Source organism: Eulemur rufifrons, chromosome 30, assembly GCF_041146395.1.
Source record: "Eulemur rufifrons isolate Redbay chromosome 30, OSU_ERuf_1, whole genome shotgun sequence".
In the NCBI taxonomy this organism is placed as follows: Eukaryota; Metazoa; Chordata; class Mammalia; order Primates; family Lemuridae; genus Eulemur; species Eulemur rufifrons.
The window spans coordinates 132,227,732-132,253,839 of NC_091012.1; the positions used below are offsets into that span (position 1 = coordinate 132,227,732).

The 26,108-nt window shown below is 35.0% G+C and overlaps 1 protein-coding gene across 2 annotated transcripts; it reads left to right on the forward strand.

Moving 5' to 3' along the window:
• The first annotated feature begins 408 nt into the window (after positions 1–408).
• AP1S2 (adaptor related protein complex 1 subunit sigma 2) lies at positions 409–25,995 on the forward strand. Of its 2 annotated transcripts, none has more exons than XM_069463611.1 (4): positions 409–587; positions 7,561–7,669; positions 8,309–8,446; positions 25,802–25,995. In XM_069463611.1, exons 1-4 carry the CDS (start codon positions 409–411, stop codon positions 25,847–25,849), a joined length of 474 nt encoding a protein of 157 aa, XP_069319712.1. In that variant the 3' UTR covers positions 25,850–25,995. The 2 variants fall into 2 exon arrangements, with proteins under 2 accessions (XP_069319712.1, XP_069319713.1); XM_069463612.1 differs by lacking the exon at positions 25,802–25,995 and adding an exon at positions 13,351–13,395.
• Positions 25,996–26,108: the final 113 nt, after the last annotated feature.

A 26,108-nucleotide genomic window follows, 5' to 3' on the forward strand; every position in this document is an offset into this window, starting at 1 on the left:
AATGGCCTCAGGGTGAAAAATAGTAGGTCTCTTGTTTCATCTAAATGGACCTAAATCAATTGATGTCTGCAATTCTCTTTTGATGCATATACAGACTGTAGAACGTATAGTGAGAGTTATCTATATTTTTCTTCACTCCAAATTATTACCTGTTTTTCTTTTTTCCCCCACACTTTCCTCCAAACTTATATGGAACAGGGTGGGGTGGGAAGGTTTGCATCTAGTAGGAAGATTTGTCTAAAAGAATTTCCTGGTATTTCAACTGGCATAGAAATGTTGATGGCTACTAATCATTTGTCAGTTAAACTCCCCACCCCCCCAAAGCTTCTCTGTGAAACATGTAATCTTAATCTTAACTTTATTGATTTGAAGTATTGCATGTAATCTTGATTTTATTTATCTTAACAGATGCAGTTTATGTTGCTTTTTAGTCGTCAAGGAAAGCTTCGACTGCAGAAATGGTATGTCCCGCTATCAGACAAAGAAAAGAAAAAGATTACAAGAGAACTTGTTCAAACCGTTTTAGCAAGGAAACCGAAAATGTGCAGCTTCCTGGAGTGGCGCGATCTGAAGATTGTTTACAAAAGGTATAATTTTTATTTATCAGAAAGGTGAAATAGCAGAATCAAATGTTAGGTCATTTAGGAAATTGCAGACTTTTGAGTGATGACATTTACAAATCATGATTAGTAAAGATTTAGATGAAATAGGTTTAAGAGATAAAGCTTTGCGTTTTTAAAGTAACTGTTGTTTTGATTGATTACTCAGGCTGAAATGATAAAGGCAGAGAAATCATTTGAAAACTAATTATATAATTAAAGGCATAAATGGTTATTCATGCTTAATCATCTTTTTAGAAGAGTTAGTGAATTCATTTCATTGCAGAGGAAAATAGTGTCAGTATTTTAAATTGGGTGAGTAATTCTCTGAATTTAGACAAGCACAGATGCAGAGTCTAATAATCCCCTCTCCCCAAAAATCTATAAAGTAATGACTTTAGTCTATAAAGTAATGACTAATATTTGACATACCTTTTATGTGATTTTTAGAATCTTACTTTTACTCACTTATAAATACCTTGGGTACATAGACCATTTCAATCATATAGATGCTTAAAAACTTTGTGTATAGGTTGGGCACGGCAGCTCATGCCTGTCATCACAGCACTTTGGGAGGCTGAGGCAGGCGGATCACTTGAGATCAGGAATTCAAGACCAGCCTGAGCAAGAGGGAGACCCCGTCTCTACAAAAAATAGAAAAATTAGCCAGGCATGGTGGTATGTACCTGTAGTCCCAGCTAATTGGAAGGCTGGGGCAGGAGGTAGGCTTGAGCCCAGGAGTTTGAGGTTGCAGTGAGCTAGGATGACCTAGGCAACAGAGCAAGACCCTGTCTCAAAAAAAACCAAACAACTTTGTGTATATATAGGATCTGTCTGTAAGCAGTGTTTATTAATTTGAAGTACACGTTGCTGTGGCAGAGGTATGATTAGATATGATAATTTTGCCGAAGGTTTTTAAAAATTTGATTTTGCAAAGTGACTCATTTGAACACTGAGTTTTTTTTAAATGCTATGTATCTTTATTTTATTAATATCTGAAACTCTTTGAATACCTTAAAATTATCAAAATTGTTCTAAGTAGGTTAAAAGAATATACTTTCTTTGAGGGGACATTTAATTTGTTCCCCATTCCTGTTCCTTTTTGAATAATTTCTTGAATTTAAGATAAGAGCATTTTTGCATATAAAAATCTTCTTGTATGAATACTATGCATGGAAGTAACAGTAAGGGTTGCAAGGGGATGGAAGAGAAGTCTGATTTTCTTCTCGGCTTTCCTTTATTGCACTCCAAGTATAGATTGGGTTTTTTTGTGGGGGAGATGGCGGGGGAAGAAATGGAGATTATAGTACAGAGAGAGTTTCTTAAATATTATAGACTCTTCTTTACTATAGAATGAGTTTAGTCATCTTTGGGTGATTTTGCGTATAGTGTTTGGTTTAATACTTGCTAAAGATCGTAGAAAAATCATAACATTTGAGAGCTGGGAGAAACCTTACAATAATCTAGCCTTTTATTCTTTTTTTAAAGCTTTTTACACCAGGGGTAGAACCTTAAATAAAACAAGTGGAAGTGGAGTTGCTCTTGTGAAATTAGGAATGGGGAATCCTGTACCCTTGCTCACTTTGCCTCTACCTTTTGCACAGGAGACAGTTCAAAACCTCTGTTGTTGCTCAAACTTCAATTTTGTAAAAAGTGAGGATTTGGGAGAAGTGATTTGTCCAAGTTCATATGCTACTTAGTGATTGACAAGGGGCTGCAACTCAAATCTTAAGCTTGGAGGCAAAGGTTTTAAACAGAGCTGAAAAAAAGATCAGATTTGCATTTCTTAAAAGATTGAAATAGGATAATGGTGGGGGGAGGGGCTGAGACTGGCACCTGTGGGATTAGTAGGAGACTGCATAGTAATGAGTTGTTGAACCCAGATGCTGGAAAGGAGAGCTTATAAGACTTGGTCACCTCTAGAAATGGGGAAGGAGGCAAAGGAAAGGGAGGAGTGGGAGTGATTCACACTTCTGATTTGGCTAATGGGGTGAATGGTGAGCTAGAGAACTCAGCTCATTTGGGGGCAAGTTGATTTTGGGATGTCTATGTGACTTCCATTAAAAGATGCCTGGTTTTCTTGATGGGGTGTGGTTGGCATAGCCAGAAGTCTGGGGAAAATAAGCCAGAAAGCCAGCATTCAAGCAGCAGGCAAAGGGGATGAAGAAGGGACCTTCAGAGTAGAATGAGAACCAAAGAGAGAAAGTATTGGGTCTGCAAAGTCAGGGAAGCAGAGAATTTTGAAAATAAGATCACCAGTGCCAGATGCATAAAGTTCAATGAAAGTGAAGAAAGAATCTGTTAGATTTTACAGTGAGCATTTCATAAGATGCCTTTTGCCAGAACATTTTCAGTGGAATAGTAGAGACAGAATTCCCGATGTAATGGGGCGAAGTGTGAAGTGGAGAAATTTAAACAGCACGTTTGTAGACTATTTTGGGGAGCTTTGCTGTGAAGGACAGGAGAAGAGGTGGTAACCACCTATAGACGTAGGAGTGGGGGATGTGGTGTAAAAAAAAAGATGTGAGAGGCTTAAGCTTATTTCTAGATAGGAGAAGGAGTCCCCCGTGTGGAGGAGGAAAATACCAGCAAGGGAATCAATCCCAGGAAAGAGCTGTTAAGGGAAGAAAGGAAAGCACTGGTTGGTGTTCCTGTCCCATGCTGGGCCATCGCCTTTTCTTTTAAAAGCTATAAAAGGCAATCTAACCTGACTCTGATACTTATTAATACATCCAACCCCTTTAAATAAAAGGTGGATTAAAAAAAAACAGCTTTATTGAGATATCATTTATATTCAAAAGGTGTTTCTCTATACACTCCGCCCCAACATTTCATGCTGAAAACATCATCTACTGTACCACTTAAGAACTTATTTTTTGTTGATATAAACAGATGATTTGTTTTTCCTGCTCCAGCTGGAAGACAAGACCTTTTAAGCAAGAGAATTGCTGCTTAGCTCCTGAGAAATTCTGAACTAGCACTTTCGCTGTTCATATCAGCAAATGCATTTTGTTGTCTTTGTTCAATTGGCTCATCTACATTCTTCATCCTGAGTATTTGGCATACAAATGCCCGTTTTGGGGAGGGCGAGGTAGAGGGATAAGAACAATATTAGCTGAAAAGACAGACTGAAAATCTGGGGACTTGAATTCTGTTCCCTTTGTGCCATTAGCTAGTTTTGTGACTTTGAATAAGTCACTTTGCCTTTGTTTTCTCGTCTCAAAACGCTCTTGATAATCCCTTGAAGACAGAACACTATGCTTCTTTGATTCTTATTCTGTGCAGCATTTTATGGAAGAAGCACTGGATTAAAGTCTTTCAAAAATTAATTTAAAAGCACATACATCTCCAAATTACTAGCTTGAGAATTTGTCAAAGAGTACTTATTGATTTTCTTTACTAACAAAAGAATTTTTAATGGCATACCAGTGAGTATTGAGAACAGTTTAGCTACATTCACCCATAGTCAGCTGATATTTAGCTGACTGCAGAGAAGTCATGTGTTTCGAATATAAGAATAGGCACTTTCAGATGTTCTCTGAGTGCCAGTAATTAGAGTAAGCCTTAATCCACTGTGCTAAAAATAGCCAAACATACCTTTCTTCTTACTAGTCTATTATTAATTTTACTTCAGATTTAGACTTACAAATATGCACTAAGAGAACAAAATGAGCTCATTATTGAATTTTTAAAAACCATTTGGTCCTAAATATAGGGAGTACACTTCAGGTTCTCTTGGTAATCTTTTACTAAATCAGTATGACATTTTTTATTTCTCTTCTTCAAAGCTCATAAAATATTGTTTTGAGCATATTTTAATTTTTGCCAGGTGCAGAATTACTTTAATACAGTTGCTGGCTATAGTTTTTAATATAAAACTTGGGCTCTGGAATCAAATTGTTGTTCCTAGGCAGGTTACTCAAACCTGGGTCTCCTATAAATGCAAGTAATAATGGTATCTCTCTGGTAGGGTTGTTGTGAGGATTTGAATGGTAAAATATGCAAAAGCCTTGGCTGACATTTAGTGCCTCATGTAGGGTGAGGACTCAGTGAATGATATTCATGATTATGCTTGTTTCTTCTTTCCCTAAGCTTTCTGGAAAGAGTTGCATTCTTAATTGTGATAGCTATCTGTTCACCTACAATGAAGAATTCATTAATTTGATGGCTCTTTTTCCATTCTGAGTGAAAGTAAACATTTAGAGAGTGTTGTGGATTTTTTTTAATATTACTGGTTGGTGCTTAGACACATTGATCCTGATGACTTTTAAATTAATACTTCCAATTGATTCATACAGTTTAGGACCTTTGACTAGTGTTTAAGTGGTGTTTATTTGGAAGTAAAGAGGCAGTACTGTGGATAAGAAGCAAGAATGGAAACATTATAACATTATATTCTTTAATAGTAGCACTGAGGAAGTATTGAAAATAAGAGTAAAAGGAGTTTTACTTGAAATTGAGTATTAGTAAACTCTATAATGAAATTATTTAACATTCTGTTCATATCAGCTAGTTACATCTAGTTGTTGTTGTTTTTTTTTTTTTTTTAGACAGAGTCTCACTCTCTTGCCCAGGCTAGAGTGCCATGGCATCAGCCTAGCTTGCAGCAACCTCAAACTCCTGGGCTTAAGCCATCCTCCTGCCTCAGCCTCCCAAGTAGCTGGGACTACAGGCATGCGCCACCATGCCTGGCTAATTTTTTCTATATATATTTTTAGTTGTCCATATAATTTCTTTCTATTTTTTTAGTAGAGATGGGGTCTCGCTCTTGCTCAGGCTGGTCTGGAACTCCTGAGCTCAAACTATCCACCCACCTTGGCCTCCTAGAGTGCTAGGATTATAGGCATGAGCCACCGTGCCCGGCCTACATCTGGTTTTAATCTATCATTTTTATGTCAGTTCCTTTACTCTTTAGTTTTCTTAATTCAGAGAATCTTATGTATCATTTGTATCAATTTCCCCAAATTCAAAATAAGTTAGAATATCCCACTGCCTTTTTTTTTTGTTTGTTTGAGACATTGTCTCACTCTGTTGCCCCAGGTAGAGTACAGTGGCATCATCATAGCTCACTGCAACTTCCAACTCCTGGGCTCAAGCAATCCTCCTGCCTTAGCCTCCTGAGTAGCTGGGACCACAGGTGCCTGCCAGCCATGATGCCCGTCCAATTTTTCTATTTTTTATAGAGACAGGATGTTGCTTTTGCTTAGGCTGGTCTTGGACTCCTGAGCTCAAGTGATACTCCCACCTCAGCCTCCCAGAGTGCTGAGATTACAGGTGTGAGCCACCACACCCAGTCAAATATCTCATTGCCTTTTAAACAGATAAACAAAAACAGAGTAGTGATGGGAAAGAGAGGAAATACTTTGTTAAAGTTGGAGGTGATGCTCTGGTATATCCATGATTTATTCCCTTCATGATGATAAATGCACACATTTGAATGCCTACTCTCGATAAGACTACAGGAGACTCACCATTTTAAATAACTTACCACCGAATGTGGAAGTCGGGTAGAGTGGACGTAAAAAAGTCATGATATGTATGACAAGGGATTTGGTATGTAGAGTGGAAAAAGGCTTGGAGTTAAGGTCAGAAGATTGGGTTTCTTGTCCCGGTACTACCACTTGTGGGGCCTGTACTCTTGGGCATCTTTTCTTTTTCTTGTTACTGTTTTTTTTAAATCTGTAATCAAGGATGATAGTACTTACTGTTGGAAAGATCAAATGAGATGAGATGATTTTAATATTGAAAGTAATAGTGTTGTATGAATACTAGTTATTTTCATAAAGAGCAGGAATTCATTGAATCCCAAAACTGAGGTTGTGTGTATTTTTCTGTATATAATATTATTTTACATTAATGCTATGAGCAGTAATTGCCCATTGTGTTTTCTAAAAATCATTTAAGTGCTCCTTTGTGAAAATTATAATCTCAATTGAGACTTGTTTAGAATGTCTTAGGTATTTATTTTCTTTCTTTTCAAAAGCTTTAAATACACTTAAACCATTTAAAAATGCTCTTTAATCTTCCTCAAAGGACTTGCTATGCCTCAGTGTTGTTCATTAATAAGTTTGGCTTCCTTAGTTCAACCATAATCTGGTCCCATGTGCTAGGATCCTAATTTGGAGAAGAATATGAATTTCCCAATTTAATTCCTTCCTCTTGGGTAAATAAACTACACTTCAGTTCAACAGTTTTAGAACTTGAAAATTTTGAGGACAGATCTCAGTTTCCCTTAAGTGGAAGGAAATTTCTGTTCTCTTTCTCTAACTTCTGTCATAACTTGGAGCGTTGTTCTTTTCTTGGGGTTTCCCCAATCCTAGAAACCTCCTTTTTAGAAACAATTCTATGCTGTTAAAAATCACCTTAGGGGTGGGAGGTTGTGACTAGGAGAGGATAGGAGAGGGGTTTCAGGGTTCAATAGTGTTCTGTTTCTTGATCTGGGTAACATAGATGGGTTCACTTTGAAAATTCATTGAGCTTGTGTGACTTGAGGTCTTCTCTGTATGTATATTATACATACTCCAATAAAATGTCCCCCAACATTGACCTCACCTTGATAATATCTTCAATAAGTCCTTCAACTAGAAGGTTTGTTTTCTTCCCTGTTTAAACAACTTGTTTGAATGAATCCATAGTATATTTTGTTTTAATTAAGTTAAGAAAAATCTGGGTCAGCTATGTTTTAAAATGTTCATAGAAAGGAACCTGAAAGGAAGAAGAGCAAAGTTAGTTACTCTTTCTAGGTGGTATGATTATTTTTTTTTTTCAGTTTGCTTGCCTGTGCTTTTCAAAATTTCTCTTATGCATTTATTACTTTTGTAGTCTGAGAGAAAAATAATCTGTACTATTGTAAAAGAAGAAAACTGTATAAGCATGGGTTCTTTCACAATAGGGTATGAAAATATATTTAGAAAACATGATTACTGTGTAACTTATTTTCCACATTTGTATTTTGTTACAGATATGCTAGTCTGTATTTTTGCTGTGCTATTGAGGATCAGGACAATGAATTAATTACCCTGGAAATAATTCATCGTTATGTGGAATTACTTGACAAGTATTTTGGCAGTGTGAGTAGTATTTTATTTTAAGAAATTGGATGCCATAGTATTTTGTTTTAAATCTTTTCTCTAAGAAGTTTATTATTTGGTTGTCTTAGGGATTCCAACTGCAGGAGAGGACAGTAATGACTATTTCTTGTCAGTAGGCCTAGACAGTTAACTTCTAGAATTGCTGGCCCTATAGACCTAACTGATTTAATTATGATGGTGACAATGAGGTTTAAAACAGTGAAGTAGAAAGGAGTCCAACATAACCATTAATATTCTGGAAGTGCTTCGTATAGCATTTAGATTTGGTTTAGCAGTTCTAATCACATTGCCCAGGAAATATGTGTTTAAAGACCAGTTTTTAGTAGGAAATTGTTAAGTTGCCCACATTGGGAACATGCAAAGCCAGGTCTCATTTAGCTTGTAGGCATTATGTTTTCAAGTACTTGAGATATGAGATATGAAAATTAAGATTAGATAAACCAGTCAGCATGATTGCCGTTTTTAGAAAGAATTAAGATTGATTCGTTCTGGTCAAATTTTATTCGCTGCCTTGTGGTGAATAAACATCTTTTGCTTCCTTAAGTTTTTTTTTTTTTAACCCCTAATCAGTGAAGAGAGCTTTCTTAAGTTTTAATAGTATTTTCTTTGTCTTTTCAGGTGTGTGAACTTGATATCATCTTTAATTTTGAGAAGGCTTATTTTATTTTAGATGAGTTTCTTTTGGGAGGAGAAGTTCAGGAAACATCCAAGAAAAATGTCCTTAAAGCAATTGAGCAGGCGGACCTACTGCAGGAGGTAAGATACTTGTTCTCTTGACTAGGCAATAGCATGTTTTGCTTTTGCTGGGGAAGTCTCAGTCATCATTCTTATAGTTTCACAAATTACTCTGAAGCATGCTTGGCATGTAGTGTCCATCCATGTGCAGTTATTGATTGGAATATGTGTCAGTCATGTCAACTCAGTTATCTATGGATGGATGGTTCACTTTGGAGATGGTCTGTTGGTCTGGCCTCTTTTTGATGGCTCATTTTTGGGCCCCAAAACACTGGAGTCAGAACTTTTAGAGGACAGACTACTTTAAAAAGAGAAAAGATTGGCTGAAAATTAGCAGTAAGTTGAGAACTCTCCATCCATTGCTTGGAATTATTTAAGATAATCCCCTTGTTCATTAGGGTGGATAATCAGGAGTTGACTGTGAGATTATGTCATATTCATTCCAAATTAGTTCATATTTTCACTTCATGTCTCTTAAATGCACATGTAGCCAAGCATATGATAGTGTTTTCTAATTATACTTTTTGTAGTACTCTTGGGTTTTGTGTTAGCAAAACTAAATAAACAGTATTTGTACTTCTCTTTGCTCTTAAATAACAAACCATGTTCTGTCAAATTCTGCATTTTTTTTTTCTTAACTCCGTATTCCCAGAACCATAACTCCCTTTCCTTTCTAATTACCACAGTCATCCTGGGTTAATTGTATATTTGGTGCTGATATACCTTCTATTTCTGAAGTGTAAAATTTCATAGATAAGGCTACCTTTTCCTAAAAACTTAATGATACCTTTAATCAGATACCAAATTGAATTATGCTTTAGAGCTAATTGTGATTTTTATCATATAGAAAAACTATCTTATTTTTTCATTTACAGCATGAGAAGGAGTTAGTAAATATAAAAAAAATGTACTTTTTTCATTAAGGTAGTTAAGTTTGTGTGTGTGCATATATATAAAAGGTCTTAAATATTTTTGGCCCACTGGTTCATTTTCCAGAGGCACTGAAAGTATGATTTTGTATTTCCATTTTATTTTAATCCCTTCTTGTTTGTTATGTATTTGTTTATGAGTTTGTTCCTCTCTTTTTTTTAATTATTAAGAAGACTTTAAATACGTTTTTTTAGCATTTCTATTATAACAGAAAATGTCCAGTTTTAAGGGAATGAAATAAGGGAAGAAGAGTAACTTACTTTCTCCATTGTAACTTCTTAACTCTTGGCCTCTGGGGAGGTTTGTAAAACTACCCAGGAGTCCCCCTGCATCAGTCACTGACTGGGTGGGTTGTGGGGATTGCTTGAAGTTGACATGACATCATTTGAATATACATCTATTAAATGTGAGACAGTGCATTGTGTATTTAATGATGTTGGCATTATCAAAAGAATGGTTCAGGTGCCTGCAAAGGTGAGGCATTTGATTGGCAGTCCTGCTGCCACCTGCTATTCAGTAGTGAAATGAGCACCGGCCTTTTGCCTCGTGTGTACACTTTGCCTTGGTGGTTTATTAATTGACTGGACACATCATTTTAGAGATTCTTTTTTAAATATCAGGTGTGCTGACTACAAGCTTATATTTTACTGTTATAAAACTGGTTTTTTAAAGTTAGCATCTTCTTATTTTGCTGTTTACTAATCAGACTTCTTAAAAAATTAGGTCAAAACCAGGATTAGGAATTAGGAATTTTTCATATTTGTCTGTTCCTTTGATCACTTTTATATTTTGTTATTATGGATCTATGTTCTATCAGAACCTAGTATTGCCTCCAAGTTTTTCATCATTTTATGATTGATTGCATTTGCTTTAAAATGTTTTAAAGCTTATTAAAGTTTAGCTTTTAATTTTAATGTTTTTCCTGGAGAGTAATGTTTAAGGTTCTGATATCTCTGTCACCCAGGCTGGAGTGCAGTGGCTGGATCATAGCTTACTGTAACCTTGAACTCCTGGGTTCAAGCGATCCTCCTGCCTCAGCCTCCCAAGTAGCTGGGACTACAGGCGCGCACCACCACACCTGGCTAATATTCTTTTTATTTTTTGTAGAGAGGAGCTCTCGCTATGTTGCCCAGGCTGGTCTTGAACTCCTGGCCTCCAGCGATCCTCCCACATCAGCCTACCAAAGGGCTGTGATTACAGGCATAAGCTGCTGAACCTGGCCTCTTGTCTTCCTTTTTAAAATACTATTTTTATGTCTTTAATTGAGGAAAGTAGGAATAGTGAGAAAGGTATAGGATTTGCTATGATCCTATGTAAAATTTTCCTTACCCCCTCCTCATCCTTGTTTAAAAAAAAATTGACTACTGTTAATTACAGTTCCTTGTTTTTAGAAGAGAGCTATGTCCCTGTTTCCCTTCTGTGACTCTGTGACTACTTTTACATTGTTTGTACACAGTCCAAACTGAAGAGTACATTAATACATTGTCAATTTAGGGGTGTAGGTGAACCATTTTTCTTAGCCATTCAGGTCTTGAGGAAGCAGAAGGTGGTGGTCCATTCTGAACTTAGAGTGAGTTTCAATATGTTGCAGGTTAAGGCCTTTATGAAGCCAAGCACAAGGCTATGTGGGGCAGTAAGGCTTCACATTAGTCTTTTACTTCATCAACATACTTTCAGAAGAAATTCAGGGATGGCAAGATGTGTGTTTCCTGAAATAGTTTCTTTTATATGTTGTTACATGGTACAGGTTTACATCTGTGGGAAAGTATTTGAATATTATGTTCATAAAATAGAAGGTGGAGTAAAATGAGCAAAAGCACTCCATAAACTGCTAAAAAAGTTTTTGTTCTGGATACCATGACAACAAAAATGACTATGACAGTAACCAATGCTTATTGAGTGCTTGTATGTGAGGCCCTGGGCTGAGCAGTTTGCTTTAAGCATCCTGCGCTAATCCTGAGGTCACCCTGTGAAAGGGTTAGAGGTAGCCCTTTTTAACAAATGAGAAAGTAGAAGCTCAGTGAGGGTCCAGTGACTGGTCTGAGGCCACCTGGTTAGCAACTGGAAAAACCAGGATTCCAAACCCAAATCTGCTAGACTCCTGAGCTGTGTGAAATCTTAACTGCTGTGCTCTGTCCCCCCATTCATGTATTGTCTTGGTATGTATATTTAAATGTTTTGGCTTAGATACCATCTTCTGTGTTTCTCAGTTATATAGTGAGAAATTCAAAATTCTCCCAGAGGTTTTTCTGTATGGAACAGAGTAGATTTCCTAAGACCAATGCCATCTTTGACTTCTTAGGCTGGGAATTTCCAATGTCCAAATTATCAGTAGTTGGAATTTTTTATTGGATATGTAGATATAAATAATAATTTTTAATTTATTTCTCATTGGATGGATCAAAATGCCTGGATCTATAATAGCTTTTTTGGTCCTGTAATTTGGGGTATAGCATTACCTTAGTCAATATCATGAAATGATTTTGCTTCCAAAATTATAAATACAGCTGTGAAGATACTTATCTAAATTCAGCCTTAAATTTGTAGTAGAAGTCCTAATTAGTTGACTTTAATTTTTCATGTGTCATGATTTTTCTATTTAGTGTCAGGTCTTTTACTTGATTATTTCTAAGCACCAAAGATGACTTTGAACTTATAATGAACTTATGTCTGTTGGCTTAAAGGTATATGCAAATCTCAAAATGATTTTTTTTCAATTTTTTTTTTATTTCAGCATATTATGGGGGTACAAAAGTTTAGGTTATGTATATTGCCCTTGCCCCCCATCAAAATAATTTTGATATTAGTTTTTTTTAATTTTTGAACTATACATTTCTATACTTAGGAATGCTTATTTTCTTCAGAAAACTTTCTTTTTTTTTTTTTTTTTGAGACAGAGTCTCACTCTGTTGCCCGGGCTAGAGTGAGTGCCGTGGCGTCAGCCTAGCTCACAACAACCTCAAACTCCTGGGCTTAAGCGATCCTACTGCCTCAGCCTCCCGAGTGGCTGGGACTACAGACATGTGCCACCATGCCCGGCTAATTTTTTGTATATATATATTTTAGTTGTCCATATAGTTTCTTTCTATTTTTAGTAGAGATGGGGTCTCGCTCTTGCTCAGGCTGGTCTCGAACTCCTGACCTCGAGCGATCCACCCGCCTTGGCCTCCCAGAGTGCTAGGATTACAGGCGTGAGCCACCGCGCCCGGCCTAGAAAACTTTCTTAAAATTTTCCCTTTTACCCAATTTGTATAAACATCATGTAGTTTAGGGTAGTCTTTCATTTTGTAGGCAAACAGGGAAGGGGGTTAGTGGATAAAGATTTTCTGTTAGCGTATTACAGTCAGTAAATAACATAACATAATATAGATGTGTATTTGAATAATAATTGCTAAAATGTTAGCATTGTATTTAAATAATAAAATATTTTTATTTTGTAATACTAGTCAAGTGCAATAGTGAGAAGGAAGGCAAGAGTAGAATAAAGAGTTCGATCTGTAACTGTGAACAGTTAATTGAGATAACTCACTGCCTTTGGACCAGTCAAGATATCTTTTATATTTGACTTGATTACTTGGTAAACAAGGGCTCAGTTTTGACATTTCTAGACTGAACTTTATGTTAATCCCTTTTGGTGTTTGGTTATATGAATGTATAGTTAGATTTGGGGGTAAAGCCCAGAAATTGGCCATTTATCCAAATTTTAATGTTTCACTATCGGAATTTAAAACATGTCTTCTTAACATGCCACTGGCACTAAAGCTGATTCTTAAATCAACATGCTGAGATTATTATATATTGCTCTTCTTTGCAATACTTGGAATATTTTTCCCCACCACCTATTTTAAGCTAGATTTTTTGAGGAGTAGGGTGGAGGGTGGTAATGCAATTGGATTTACTTAAATACACATATAATGACAAAGGAAATAATAGCGTGGCATTTTTTCTGTAAAGTCAGGAACTTACCAGTTTTTCTCTGCTCCTTAATTTTATAGAGCCAGAATGAAGAATGGGGAGGTTTGTCTGAGGATATCTTATGATAAAGAGCAGTCTAAGGCTTTAGTCCCTTTGACCCCCAACTTATTTATTGGTAACTACTAAATTTACCATTTTTGTGGCATGGATAAAATGGGGTGCTATGCAAAGACCGTTGCACGTGAGATGATTTCAAGTCCTTGCTTGATCCGTGAAGATCAAATAGTTAAATACCGGGAGGTGGGCTTTAACCCTTAGTGGTAGATGCATGATGGTGTTGATCAGCGCTTTGAGATGTGTCAGCCTTTCTTTTTTATACTAACAGCATCATTTTGAAATTTGTGGTGTTTTTTTCTTTTGAGCTTTGTTTGCTGTTGGTATTGTTTCTCACTAAAGTAATCTGTGAAATGCAAAATAAGTGAGGTACCAAAAGCAAGCATTATACTCATGAATTTGCTTCTACTTTTGAGATGATCCACTTTATGAATAGATTTACTGGATTTACAGTTGTTTATCTGCCTTGTCTAGAAAGTGGTGCTCTATGGAGAATTAGTGCTGCTAAAATTGATTTTAGTTCTGGGAGCTGCATGATATATCTTAGTACTATGCTATATCTTTGTGAAAGTAATAATTAATAAGTCTGTGGGACGGCATAAAAATGGAACGGTAAGACTCTTATGAGAAAATGTGATTTCTTTTTAAAAAGAAGCTTTTGTAACTTTAAATTATTTTAAGTAAATAAGTACTTTTTGAAGTATTTAATAACATGCCTTTTAATATGATGTTTTAGGTTTTTTGAAAGTCAAGTCTTGCCATAACTAAGAATATTTGGGCATACTAGTCAAAGTCCAGAATATCTTAAATTATTTTAAAAGAGTTAGATACTTTCAAATATATATAATGATGTTATTCAAGAGAAAAAAGCATTTTGATATAAATCCTCTTAAAATTTGCTTTAATAAGACAAACTCCTGTAATTCCTTTGTGTAATTACCACGGTTTATGTAAAAACCTTTAAGCCTAAACCTCTCTTTTAAATTGGGTTAAAAGTTAACAAAGCTGTAGTCTTTTATGCCAGCATATTTTAGTTTTTTATAGATAAATGTAATTAGAGTCTCCTAGACCAAATTCTGGATAAATGAGCTTTAATTATATTAGTGCTTGAAATCAGTGGTCCCCAACCTTTTTGGCACCAGGGACCGTTTTCATGGAAGACAATTTTTCCATGGACTGGGTGGGGGGGTGGATTGTTTCAGGATGATTCAATAACATTACATTTATTGTGCACTTCATTTCTATTATTATTATATTGTAATACATAATGAAATAATTATACAACTCACCATAGGTTGGGGACCCCTGCTTGAAATGGAAAATACAGAAGAGCAGATAGAGAAAATTTAGAAAACAGAACAAATCTTGCCTTTTACTTAATATTTAATAAGAAACAATTTGGCCAATGTCGTTGGTCACTGGTTTTCAGGTTGTAATCATTTTGCTGTATGTTTGTGGTTTTGAGCTTTTTTCTTTGTCTGCTTTTCAGAATTTTGAGGATTTTCTCCCTTTCTGTTTCATTTCTAACTCATTTTGAGCCATCTCTTGCTACTCTACACTGTTTGTAATGATGAAGAGTCGGAATACCTTAAAATATCCAGTAACTATAAATCTGATCTTTAGCAGTTTTTGACTAGAACCCATAGTAATAAATATATTTTTATATCATGATGATATGTAAACAGAAACTGAAAAACAAATTTATTGACTAATACTCTCATTTCTTGTTTTGCAATCTCATATTTTCTATTCTATTCTATTTTTCTTTTTTTTAAATGCCTATCCTTACCAGCAATTGATTTCATGAGCCCTAGGGTTGGAATCTACACAGGGGCCTGCAAAGAGTATATTCTAAGGTGTCAGTGGTGATTTATTAAATTAAAAGGTACTTTCTGAAAAATTTCAGGTTTGAGTTCTTTTTCTCCCTACTGACATTTTCTTTTGTTTCCTCTGTTGCCTTTTTTAAAAATAAAAATTCCCATTACGGAAAAATTAGCAAATATAGGCAAGCACACTAGAATATAGTCTTACCCACCAACCAGAGCCAATGAGATTAACTCCATGGTTCTCATTGGGTGGGGGTGGCATGATTGTGCCCCCCCCAGAAGAATTGGGCAATGTCTGGGGACATTTTTGGTTGTCACATTGGGGGTGCAATGCTGCTGACATTCATAATAACAGGTAAAGACCAGGGTTGCTACTGAATATCCTAGAGTGCACAGGACAGCTCCCCCAGAATAAAGAATTATCTGGTCTCAAATGTCAGTTGTGCCCACGTCGAGAAACCCTGGTTTAATTTAACACCATGGAATAAAGATTCCATTTACATTCATAGACTGCTACATCTTTTCAATATTATATGTAGTCCACAGTATAAACAACTGGCTGAAAATTAATGAAAAATGCAAAAGGAGGAGGGGAAATAACCCCTAAAAATTGTGAAAGAAGGATTAAATGTGCTTAAGAACACATAAATAGTTATAAAAATCACCCCTGTGATTCACCAAAACTACCTTTTTACTTGGTAACCAGTGACTGGGGAGATAATCTATGGTTGACTTAGAACCTGCAGCAGAGCTTGTGGGATGTTACTATATAATTTAATTTCCTCAACAACAGCCAGGTCTTTTAACTTCTATCAAGGTAATTGAGTTTTTATGTTGAAACCAAATTGAGTATACCCTGTAGGCAGTCAGAACACTTTTGAATTTTCTGCCAGTTTCCCTATCCACTTTAGGGATTTGTTAATTTCTTAAAAGAGGAATAGTTTAATTGAACCAGAATTTACATATATAGACTTGTTGCATATAGAGGCTTTTTTGTTGTTGTTCCCTTGCACTGTCTTAGCCGTAAAGATTTTACTTAGTAAAGCTATTTAGAGTTTGAGAATTTGGAATTCTATGATTCCAATAAATCTTTTATGTTTAGAAAACTCTGATTAAATTCAGGGTATTTCAAGGCAAATACAATGCCGTTACCGTAAAATACACATAAAATATTTCTTCACAGTCTAAAGTTATATTTCCTAAGTTAATCTTTCTGCTTTTTTATTTTAAAAGTACAACTAACTGTCAGAGGAAGTAATTTGTCCTTACTATTTGATAACTAACGGATTTTAAAGCATGGTTTATAAGGTGTAGTAAATTTACTCCCATCATTATTTTTAAGACAAATTTATAAGACAAATCCAATAGAAATAGACCAACAGCACAATAGAAAAAGATAGCAGAAGACAGAACAAGTAATTCACAGATGAAAGAAAAACAAATGGTCCTTTCATTAAGGGAATGCAAATTAAAATATCAACTAGACTTTTCTTGGTTTGTTTTCTCTTGCATTGGCAAAGATGAGCAACACCCTTGTTGCTGCTTGTGAACACTAGTTGTATTTTGTTTTGGAGGATTAGTTGGGCAATATCTATTAATGATTAACTGTGTACACCTTTTGACCCATCAGTTATACTTCAAGGAATTTTATCCAACAGAAATATACTAATGTACCAAGACACATGTTCAGTATAATAAACCATTGAAACTTACCCAAACTTCCATCAATGGAAAATAAGTTAAGAAAATTACAATACAAAAATACATGAAACTGGTACATAGCTGTAAAAGAAATGAGATCGATTTCTATGTAATTGTATGAAAAGTTATTCAGGGTATATCAAGTGAGAAAATATCTAGGAGCAGGATATTAACTAATTTAAGTGTTACCTCTGAAAATGTTTTAAGTTCCCCCCTCCCTTTTTCAGAAGTGTAAAACAAGCATGTATTTAGTATTATAAATTTTTTAATAATGGAAAAATGCTGCTGTATGAATGAAAGAGTATACACTGTTGCTCCAGATGGTAAAACTAGAGTAGAATTTACTAAAATAAAGTTTCAGCACGTAAAATAAAGCACTTGTCTGCTCTTGGCCATTTTAGACACTAACCATCTGGAACAACCATATATCTCTTGCCACTCATCGCTAACTTATTGCAAAAAAAAATCATTTGACTTTCTTAGTCACAAATGCTTGTGAAATAAGACTGACACCATGAGCTGTGTCATCTGAAAGGTGCCTTATAGAGTGCTTTCAGTTCTTCTCTTTTCTTTATTCATTGCTCAAAATAGATCTTAATGAGATTAGATGCTCTCAGACCCACTTGGTCTTTAACACAAAGAATAGGGTTCCAGAGTTGAGAGTAAGGACTTTGCATCCTTTGTCACAGAATTCAATTTGGGGCAATGAAAAGGACCATTGTGTTCTAGAACATGAAAGACAAAGCATACTACTTTGTAGTGCAAAGAATAAGTGAAGAAGCAAGCCCCTTTACAAGAAAAACTGCAATAGAGTAGTAACTTGAAATTACACTTATTTATACTTTTCATTAAATGAAAATTATCTTCTTTTACCACATTGTGTACTACTATTAATAGAGAATCAGGAGACAGGCAGTCAATCTTGGATATACAATACCATTTACTTAAGCACTTTTTATTTCAACAAGACTTAAAGCCCAGAGATAATTGTTAGTTTACATAACTCCCCAGTTGGTTTTACTCTTGTGAAACGTAAGCCCAGTATGGTGAATATCTAGGAAATTTTATGGTAATAGGGTTTGTCTTTTCTTAGGAAGGTAGGTGGTTTTGAGAACAGGTGTAGCTTGACTTGTCTCTGCTGTGTGTTAATTGTCATCCTACACTTCTTCCCACTACATCTGGGCCTTCTTGTAGGAGATGAGAACAAAATTATTCTTAATGCAGAGGAAAGGTGAAGACGCATGTTTTCTAAGGGGAAAGTTAAGGTAATGTAGAGAGTAATGACAATCAGGAATAGGATAAAGGGAAAAGCATATTAGAAGGGAGAATGGAAATGGAATCAAAAGCATTGGCCTTGGCCAGCGCAGTGGCTCACGCCTGTAATCCCAGCACTTTGGGAGGCTGAGGTGGGAGGATCACTTGAGGCCAGGAATTGGAGGCTGCGGTGAGGGGTGCTCCTGCCTAGGTGACAGACAGAGCAAGACCAAGTCTTAGTATCTGAAAAAAAGAAAGCAAACAAACATTGGTTTTGGGTAAGAGTCTCTCTCCTTTGTTGTGAGGCAATAATGGGGTAAAGCTGTAGATCTTTTTTTCTTTTCTTCGTGAGTTAGATGAGCAAAATTGAGTTGTCATTTTTTTTGCCCTGAGAAATGACATCATCTAGAGAAGAACCATTAGGGACTGGGGAGGAGCAGAGGGGTGTATGACTGAGGACAGTGTGGTGAAGATTTGGCAATAGACTTAGTGGGGAGCAAATTAGTTATGAGCAGAGAGGATTGCCCAGGATGGAAGGTCCATTTCAGGTTGAAAATAATACGTTGTAATCTTTATTCAAAGAATAGCTCTCCAAAGAATCTGTACTGAGGGCACCATGTGGCTTATATTTGTGTAATACAGCTAGATTGGAAAGTGTTTTTTCTTATTATTTTCGTTTTGGCCTTTATTCCCACTTAATTTAAATCACAGGCATTTCAGTGTATTAAGAAACTAATAGATTGCTGAGTTCTATATATGATTGTTTCCAACAGGTGCCCAGGGGAAAAGCAAGATAGGAGGCCTAGGCCTGCACAGGGTCCCTTGTATGCTGTGACAGACTTTATTCTTACCCTCCCTAATTCTTAATTAATATAATTTTCTTATAACTCACAAAATGTACTGGTGTTAATGAGGGCTCAGAATACTGGAGTTTGTGTTGAATCACTATATTTTCTTTGTATATGAGAGAAAAATATCTTAGTTAATTATGGGTATATCTCTATCATTTAGCTAAAAATCAGCCTTAAATGTTAAATGGTCCTTAAGGCATTTATTTATAGCAGAACTTTTTCAGACCCTAGCAGTCTTAGCTGGGAAATTATTTAAAACATGTTATAGCAACTTAAAAGTGGTAAAAGAATACATTTACTTTTATGCATTTTAGGGTTTCTTTTCTTCTTGAAGGATGTTTTTCTAATGAAGGGGGTTTTCTCCCTATGAAGAGTATTGTTCACAATTGATGAATGCTAATTTCTTAAGTACAGTAATATGGATCATTGCCTGTAAAGAATAGTTTGGCTTACCATCAGCTCCTTCCTTTCCTAAAGGTCATAAAAGGTCTGTCAGATAAAGAGTGGTGGAAATACCTGGGGCGATCACATTTGAGAATTGTTCCTGTAGAATTGTTTGTTCTGGTTCATAGTAAGTCTTCTGGGGAGGAAAGGCTGCATACCCAGCTCTATTTGGGACACCACCTTTCTCTTTTCTTTTAATGAGCATAAGCTTTCCATGGTTGCTTTTTACATGGTGCGATATAAAATTAAGAGAGAAAACAAAAAGATTAGAAACTGTAATATAAAGGCTCAAAGAACTGGTGTTATTTAGGTGAAAGGTTATTTGACAGACTTAAACTTTTCTTGTTCTCTCTCCAGAAAACAGAGAATATGTTTCACAGCAAGAGTTTCATTGGGTGTAAGAAAGCGTACTAGAATACGTGCTGGAGTACTGACATGCATCAAAATGTAGTAGGATATATGAATTCAGTTTGTAATTATTATTTTGTCGAGTTTGTTATTTATGTTTTAGCATTACCTGGAAAGTCTATAATTATATTAAATTCCAAGGGATTGTCCCAATTACTTCATTAAACTGATATTTTCATAGGGAATTTTGCTCTGATAATGATCCATCATCAGGGCTTATAATTTATTTTTTTGCACCCAATATTGAAATATGTTCAGAGGTTCATTGACAAAAAAGTACTCATTAAATACTGTGAATTGCTAATACCATTGATACAGAAGTAGAATTTTCCTATGAAAATGAGAGCTTCTGTAAGAAAATGAAGCATTTGGGAGTTTAATTTATTATTAATAGTATTATTTTAATTTGCTTCTTCATTCCACTATAATTTATTCTGAGTAGGGAAGAAAAAGGGCAACTGTCTCTTTAAAATGTTTGGGAATTCTTGAAAGGGTACTCACCCTAACAATTATCTGAGGATTAAAATTTAACTGACTTTCCTCCTCAGATACTTTTGTATTTAATGGTTGCATAAGTTTAGGGATCTATTAGATTTTTTTTTTTTTGGAACAGTTTATATGATGTTGTAGCTCAAAACTTAAAAGTTCCAACTTGAATAAATATTAAAATGAGGATACTTTTAAAACACTCAAATAAGTAGTTTTAAACTTTTGGAGTCACAAACCTTCTGGTGGGGCTTATAATCCCTTTGAGAGTCTCAAGGGTGATGAGCCCTCTCCCCAGGAAAATTTGTATGTAATTTTGCCTCAGATTTCAGGGAATTCTTGGAGCCCATAGAAGTCCATCTGTAGACACTCTAGGGTCACTTTACAAACCTCACCTCAGGTTACATTTTCTTCCTTGTTGATGTGAGAAACATCTTGTTATAGATATATTTGTAGGCATATACATTTGACAAATCTGGAGGGTTCTTTAAAATCTATCTGGAGGATTTTTTAAAAAGCAATATCCTTAGTCTCAAAGTCACACTCTTTGGATTTTTGGTTTTTGTAGCTCTAAGTGAACAGTTAAAAACTTTCATTGCTACTTAAAGTACCCGATAGGTGACTACTTTTCCACTTTTTTTCTAGCATCTCTATTTCATGTAATAAAATCCTGATGAATGTAAACACTGGTGGGAGTATTCTAATTGAATTTTCAGTTAACTCAATACTGACCAGATAACTTACACTGAAAATCTTTTCAGAATATTTTTAGTAAATACAGTGTTTCAGGATTTTGTAGGATTTTTGGAGGACATGGGTCATCATTTTGTTTACCATCATATACAGTAAAGTTATAAAAGATGAATCTGAACTCCTGGGCAATGTCTAGAAGTTAAATATTCAGTTATAAACCAAAGAACAAAAGCAAGCAAAAACTTAAGCTTTTGGTAACTTTAGGTACTGTGAACTCAATGTTCTAGAAATCTGATTGTATCTATGTCAGTTTGTACACTGTGTATAAGAATATATGTATTTCTTTTGTAGCCACGTCATGAATATTTTAATGTCCCTGTGTACTAAATGACTACTCATCGAGTATGCAGAATTTCACAGAGGAAATAGAGTGCTGATGTACATATGAAAGAAAATGTCCTCAGCTTGGTGACTGATTATCTTGTATGACAATAACAGAATATTTCAGAACCAGTACCTTTATGATTGTATTTTTTCCTATTCTCATTCCTAATTCTTTTCCATTTTATTTTCATTCTATATGTGATCTTGATATAGCTTATTCCTGTCTGAAACTGATTTTATCTCATTTTGACAAAATATGGCCTATGAGTGTTTTGAGTAATATTTCATTTTAAACATATGCATGTTATCATTAATGAACCATCTGTGACTAATCTTGTAGAAAGAAAACCTGACAATCATTAAAATGTTTACCAAAGAAAATATAGCTGAAGTGCTAGTTCAAAATAAGCAGTGCCATAATATATAGCATAGTTTGGTCTTCAGATAGAGGCAAGGGGGAATGATTTTGTGTGATTATCTTACAATCTATATGAGCTAATGTGTTCTAATGTATCATATAAAAGTGTATGTGGAAATAATACAAGAAAGCAAAATTAATCTGTACTATTGTATAATATTTAAAGTTAAAACTTTCAGTTTTTAGGAAACCTTGAGCACCACATTTATTGAATCACATTTGTGCTATGTAATAATATCAAACAATCCCTTTAAGAATTTATAGAAAGCTATGTCTGAAAAGTCTCTTCTGTAATATCTATTGCTTAATAGTAGCTTTTTCAAAATATTAATGCTGACTTTATTTTATAGTTAAAAAATCATATTTTGAAAGGAATCTATTCTAAAAAGAAGGAAAAAGAAAACATCCTAATGTTAAGTTTTAATACCTAAAGACTTATATTTTACTAGTTATGGCTTTCTAATATATTAAGTCTGCATTTAAATACTTAATGCTTTATTAACTGTGGCTTTATATTTCTGAATATTAAAACTTTTAATATTGATCACTATTGTATATTTTAATAAAACATATAGCATGTTTTATTATAAAAGGAAAAGTAACAAATAATTTCATTATTTATATCTAGAGAGCTTAAAGCCTGAGTTTAGTAAGTTATTAAACAATAACTTCAGAACAGGATCAAACGGGTTTACCACTGAAAGAAGACCTATGAAAATGTGTTTTGACCAAACTTAGTATTGGGCAGGTACACAGATGAGTTATTTCCATTCTAACCATTCTTGCTGTAATACATTTGAAGCACCTGGATGTGCTATCAAATGAGAAATTTAGCATTATACATTTGAAGCGTTGAGAAACATTGGTCTTTCATTTCCATTTGTTTCCTCCATCCCTTCCTCTGCCCCACAATATGTTATCCATCTGGTTTTAATGCTACACAAATATGCATTGTCTCATGCCTGTTTGCTTTGGATGCTGTGTGCTGAGCTGTAACCAAATGTTGCTTCTTTTGTTATCTGTATACAGCTGCTTGCTTTAAATTAGTAGATTCTGAAATAGCTTTCCTTGCATGTCTAAAATAAAAGTATTGCATGTACTTCCTTCGTCTCATGTGAATGACTTTTTTCTTCTCCATCCCTCATAAAATAACGTTTTATATTTTCATTTTTCCAGGTAAATTTTTTTTAGTTGTGGTAAAAAACACATAACACAGAATTCACCATCTTAACCAGTTTTAAGTGGACAGTTCAGTAGTGTTAAGCATATTCACAGTGTTGTAACAGATCTCCAGAAGTTTTTCATCTTGTAAAACTGAAACTTTATACTCATTAATCAACAACTCCCCATTTCCTCCTCTCCCTCAGCCACTGGTAGCCACCATTCTATTTTCTGTATCTATGAATTTGACTACTTTAGATAATAGTTTTTCTGGGTAATTTTGAGCTATGATTTCAGTACAAACGTGAAAGGTACATTTTATTTTATCAATACAATCTTTAAAAACTATTCGTACAAGTCTCAAGGAATAAAGCATGTGAATGAGTCTTTGAAACTAGGCCTTTTAGAAAGGACAAATATTTCAAATAATGCCTATCTGATAAGCAACATGATTCTTTTCAGGAAATGATATATAAGATTGCAGGCAGTGAGCACACAGGGGACATCTGATGAGCTCCAGGGAGTAGTTATGGGACATTTTTACATGGATAAACTGAGAGTGTAAAGATGTAGCCATCCTTTAATACATTAAAGGTTGCATGAAGTTTTAAAAAACTAACATTAAATGGAAATAATTATTTAAAAATTGTTTTATTTAATATTTATGTGATTCAGATGTCATCCTCTCAATGTATTTAATGTTTAAGGCTAAACATTATAAATGAAAGAGATTGGCTTACATCACTCTTGGGAGTGTTGCATCACTTCCATTAGATTTTCTTAAAAATCTTTATCATGAAGCTGGGTGTGGTGGCATGCGCCTGTAGTCCCAGCTACTTGGGAGGCTCCCTTGAGCCTAGGAGTTCATGTCCAGCCTAGGCAGCATAGTGAGGCCCCATCTCAATTTTTAAAAATAAAAATAAATAAAAAAATTTAAATTTAATATAAAAACTTCAAGACACACAAATATAGAGAATAGTATTAAAAAAACCCTCATGTGCACATCACTCAGCTTGAACAACCGTCAACTTGTCTACTTGTTTCCCCAACCACTCCACCCCTATTTTTGCCTCATTATTTTAGAGCAAGCCCTAGACATCTTGTCATTTTATCTTTAATACTTAAGCATGTATCCCTAATAGAAAAGTACTATGCCCAACAAAATTAACACTAATTAATTCCTTATTAATATCTTGTGCCTTGCTCAGTTTTCCCTAATTGTCTGAAAAATGCCTTTTTCTATTTGGTTTGTTAGAACTGGTTTCCAAACAAGGCCCACATTGTATCTGGTTGATGTGTCTCTTAAGTTCTCTCTTAATCTTTAACAAGTTGTCTGCTTTTTCCCCCCTTTGCCATTTTTTTTAAACCAGGTTTTATGTTATAGAATATCCTACATTATGTATTTGGCTGATTGTATTCTTGTGGCAATGTTTAGCTTGCTCTTTTATCCTCCATCTGTATTTAGATCTGTAACCTAACTAGACTGAGGTCCAATTTGAGGGGAAAAAATTCACAGATTAGACTGTCTTTTAAAAAATATCTTTTTTCACTAAAGCTTATCTTTACCTATTTTCATTACTACACGAACATACCAAAAGGTCATCATATAAACTGTAGAGTTGGTTAGTAGTACTTCAATTTAGTACTAAATGCTAAATACCTTCATTTAGATTTCACTTGGTGTAACTATTATATATCAGCTAACATTTTTTGAGCACTTTCTATAAATCAGGCACTGAATCTTAACTCACTTAATCTGAACCTATGAAGGTAAGTACTTTTATCCTTGTTTTCCAAATAAGGAAACAGACCATAGAGTTTCAGCAATTTATTTAAGATTACACCATGAAGTGCTTTACATACAATTAAATCTAATGTTATAAGGATTTATGGTTTAATATGATTTTTCTTCTTGTTTTGTGCTGTACCACAATTAGGATGCAAAAGTAAGTTTATTATTGGATACCAAAAATTTACATTGTTTCCCCCATTAAAATACAGTGTGCCATTTAATTATAAAATTGTTGCTAGTAATACCTGGAAGTTGACCTTTTTTATTTTGTGATATACAATATCAGCCACTTTGGACATTTTTAAAACAATTTTTTTCTAGATATGCCTGCTTTGTTTTGTCTTCCTTTGACACTTAAAAACAAGTATTGGTTCCTAGATAGGACAAAAATGCCTTTTGTCGCAGAGCATTCTTTCTATATGTGGCCTCCACTGGCACCACCGGTTGCCCTGGGGAGGTCTGGGAAGGTGGCTGGCTGTTTCTGAAGCCTTGTCACTGTGGACAGTCAAGTAGAAACTTCAAGAGGGAAGACATTTCTGTAAATGCATGTGACAAAAAAGAGCATGGAAAACATTAGGTGAAGAATTTGGGAACTTGGTGGGTGGTGGTGGTGGCTTCCTGCTTTTTATCTGGAAGAGGTTTTGAATTTAACCACTAAGATAACTTATCTTTCCTACATATAATTGAGTAGCAGTGATTTCATAAACTGCCAGTGAAATTGCATTGGGCCTGACTGCTTTTTGTGTTACAGCACAGGTATCCAGCACATTGGTAGGTAATCAGTATGTGTTTAATGAATGCTGAAAACGTCCTTCTGTGGTCTCCAAAGTTTTGGGCACAAACCCCTAAATAACCACTGGCTGTCACTAGTAGAATGTACCTATGACACTAAATTGCTTTCTTTATTCTCTAAAATGAGCATGTCCTTCCATGTCAATTTTTCACATTCTCAAGACTCCCTGGATCTGCTTACCAGAGTCTCACATTTTCCCTCCACAGGAAGCTGAAACCCCACGTAGTGTTCTTGAAGAAATTGGACTGACATAACTCTCCTCCCTTGTTGATGACTTCTTGTGGCATTTCACACACTGTAGATGGTCACTGCCTTCATGTCCATGTTAGCTAATGGTGTAAGATGATGTCTTGTCAGTATTACTGTTTTGCTAAGCCGCTTCATTCAGGCCTACACAATTTTTTTTTAAAGGGAACTTTGCTTAATCAAGTGATAAAGTAAGGGACTTAAATATGAATTAGTAATAGAATGATACAGAAAGATAACTTTTCTGGATATTCTAAAGTTTATAGG

Excerpts from the sequence above, each read along its gene's own strand:
- AP1S2 (XM_069463611.1), top strand. The coding sequence starts at position 409 with ATGCAGTTTATGTTGCTTTTTAGTCGTCAAGGAAAGCTTCGACTGCAG. Across the intron at positions 7,670-8,308 it reads TTGACAAGTATTTTGGCAGT|GTGTGTGAACTTGATATCAT; the intron begins GTGAGTAGTATT and ends TTGTCTTTTCAG. Across the intron at positions 8,447-25,801 it reads AGGCGGACCTACTGCAGGAG|GAAGCTGAAACCCCACGTAG; the intron begins GTAAGATACTTG and ends TTCCCTCCACAG.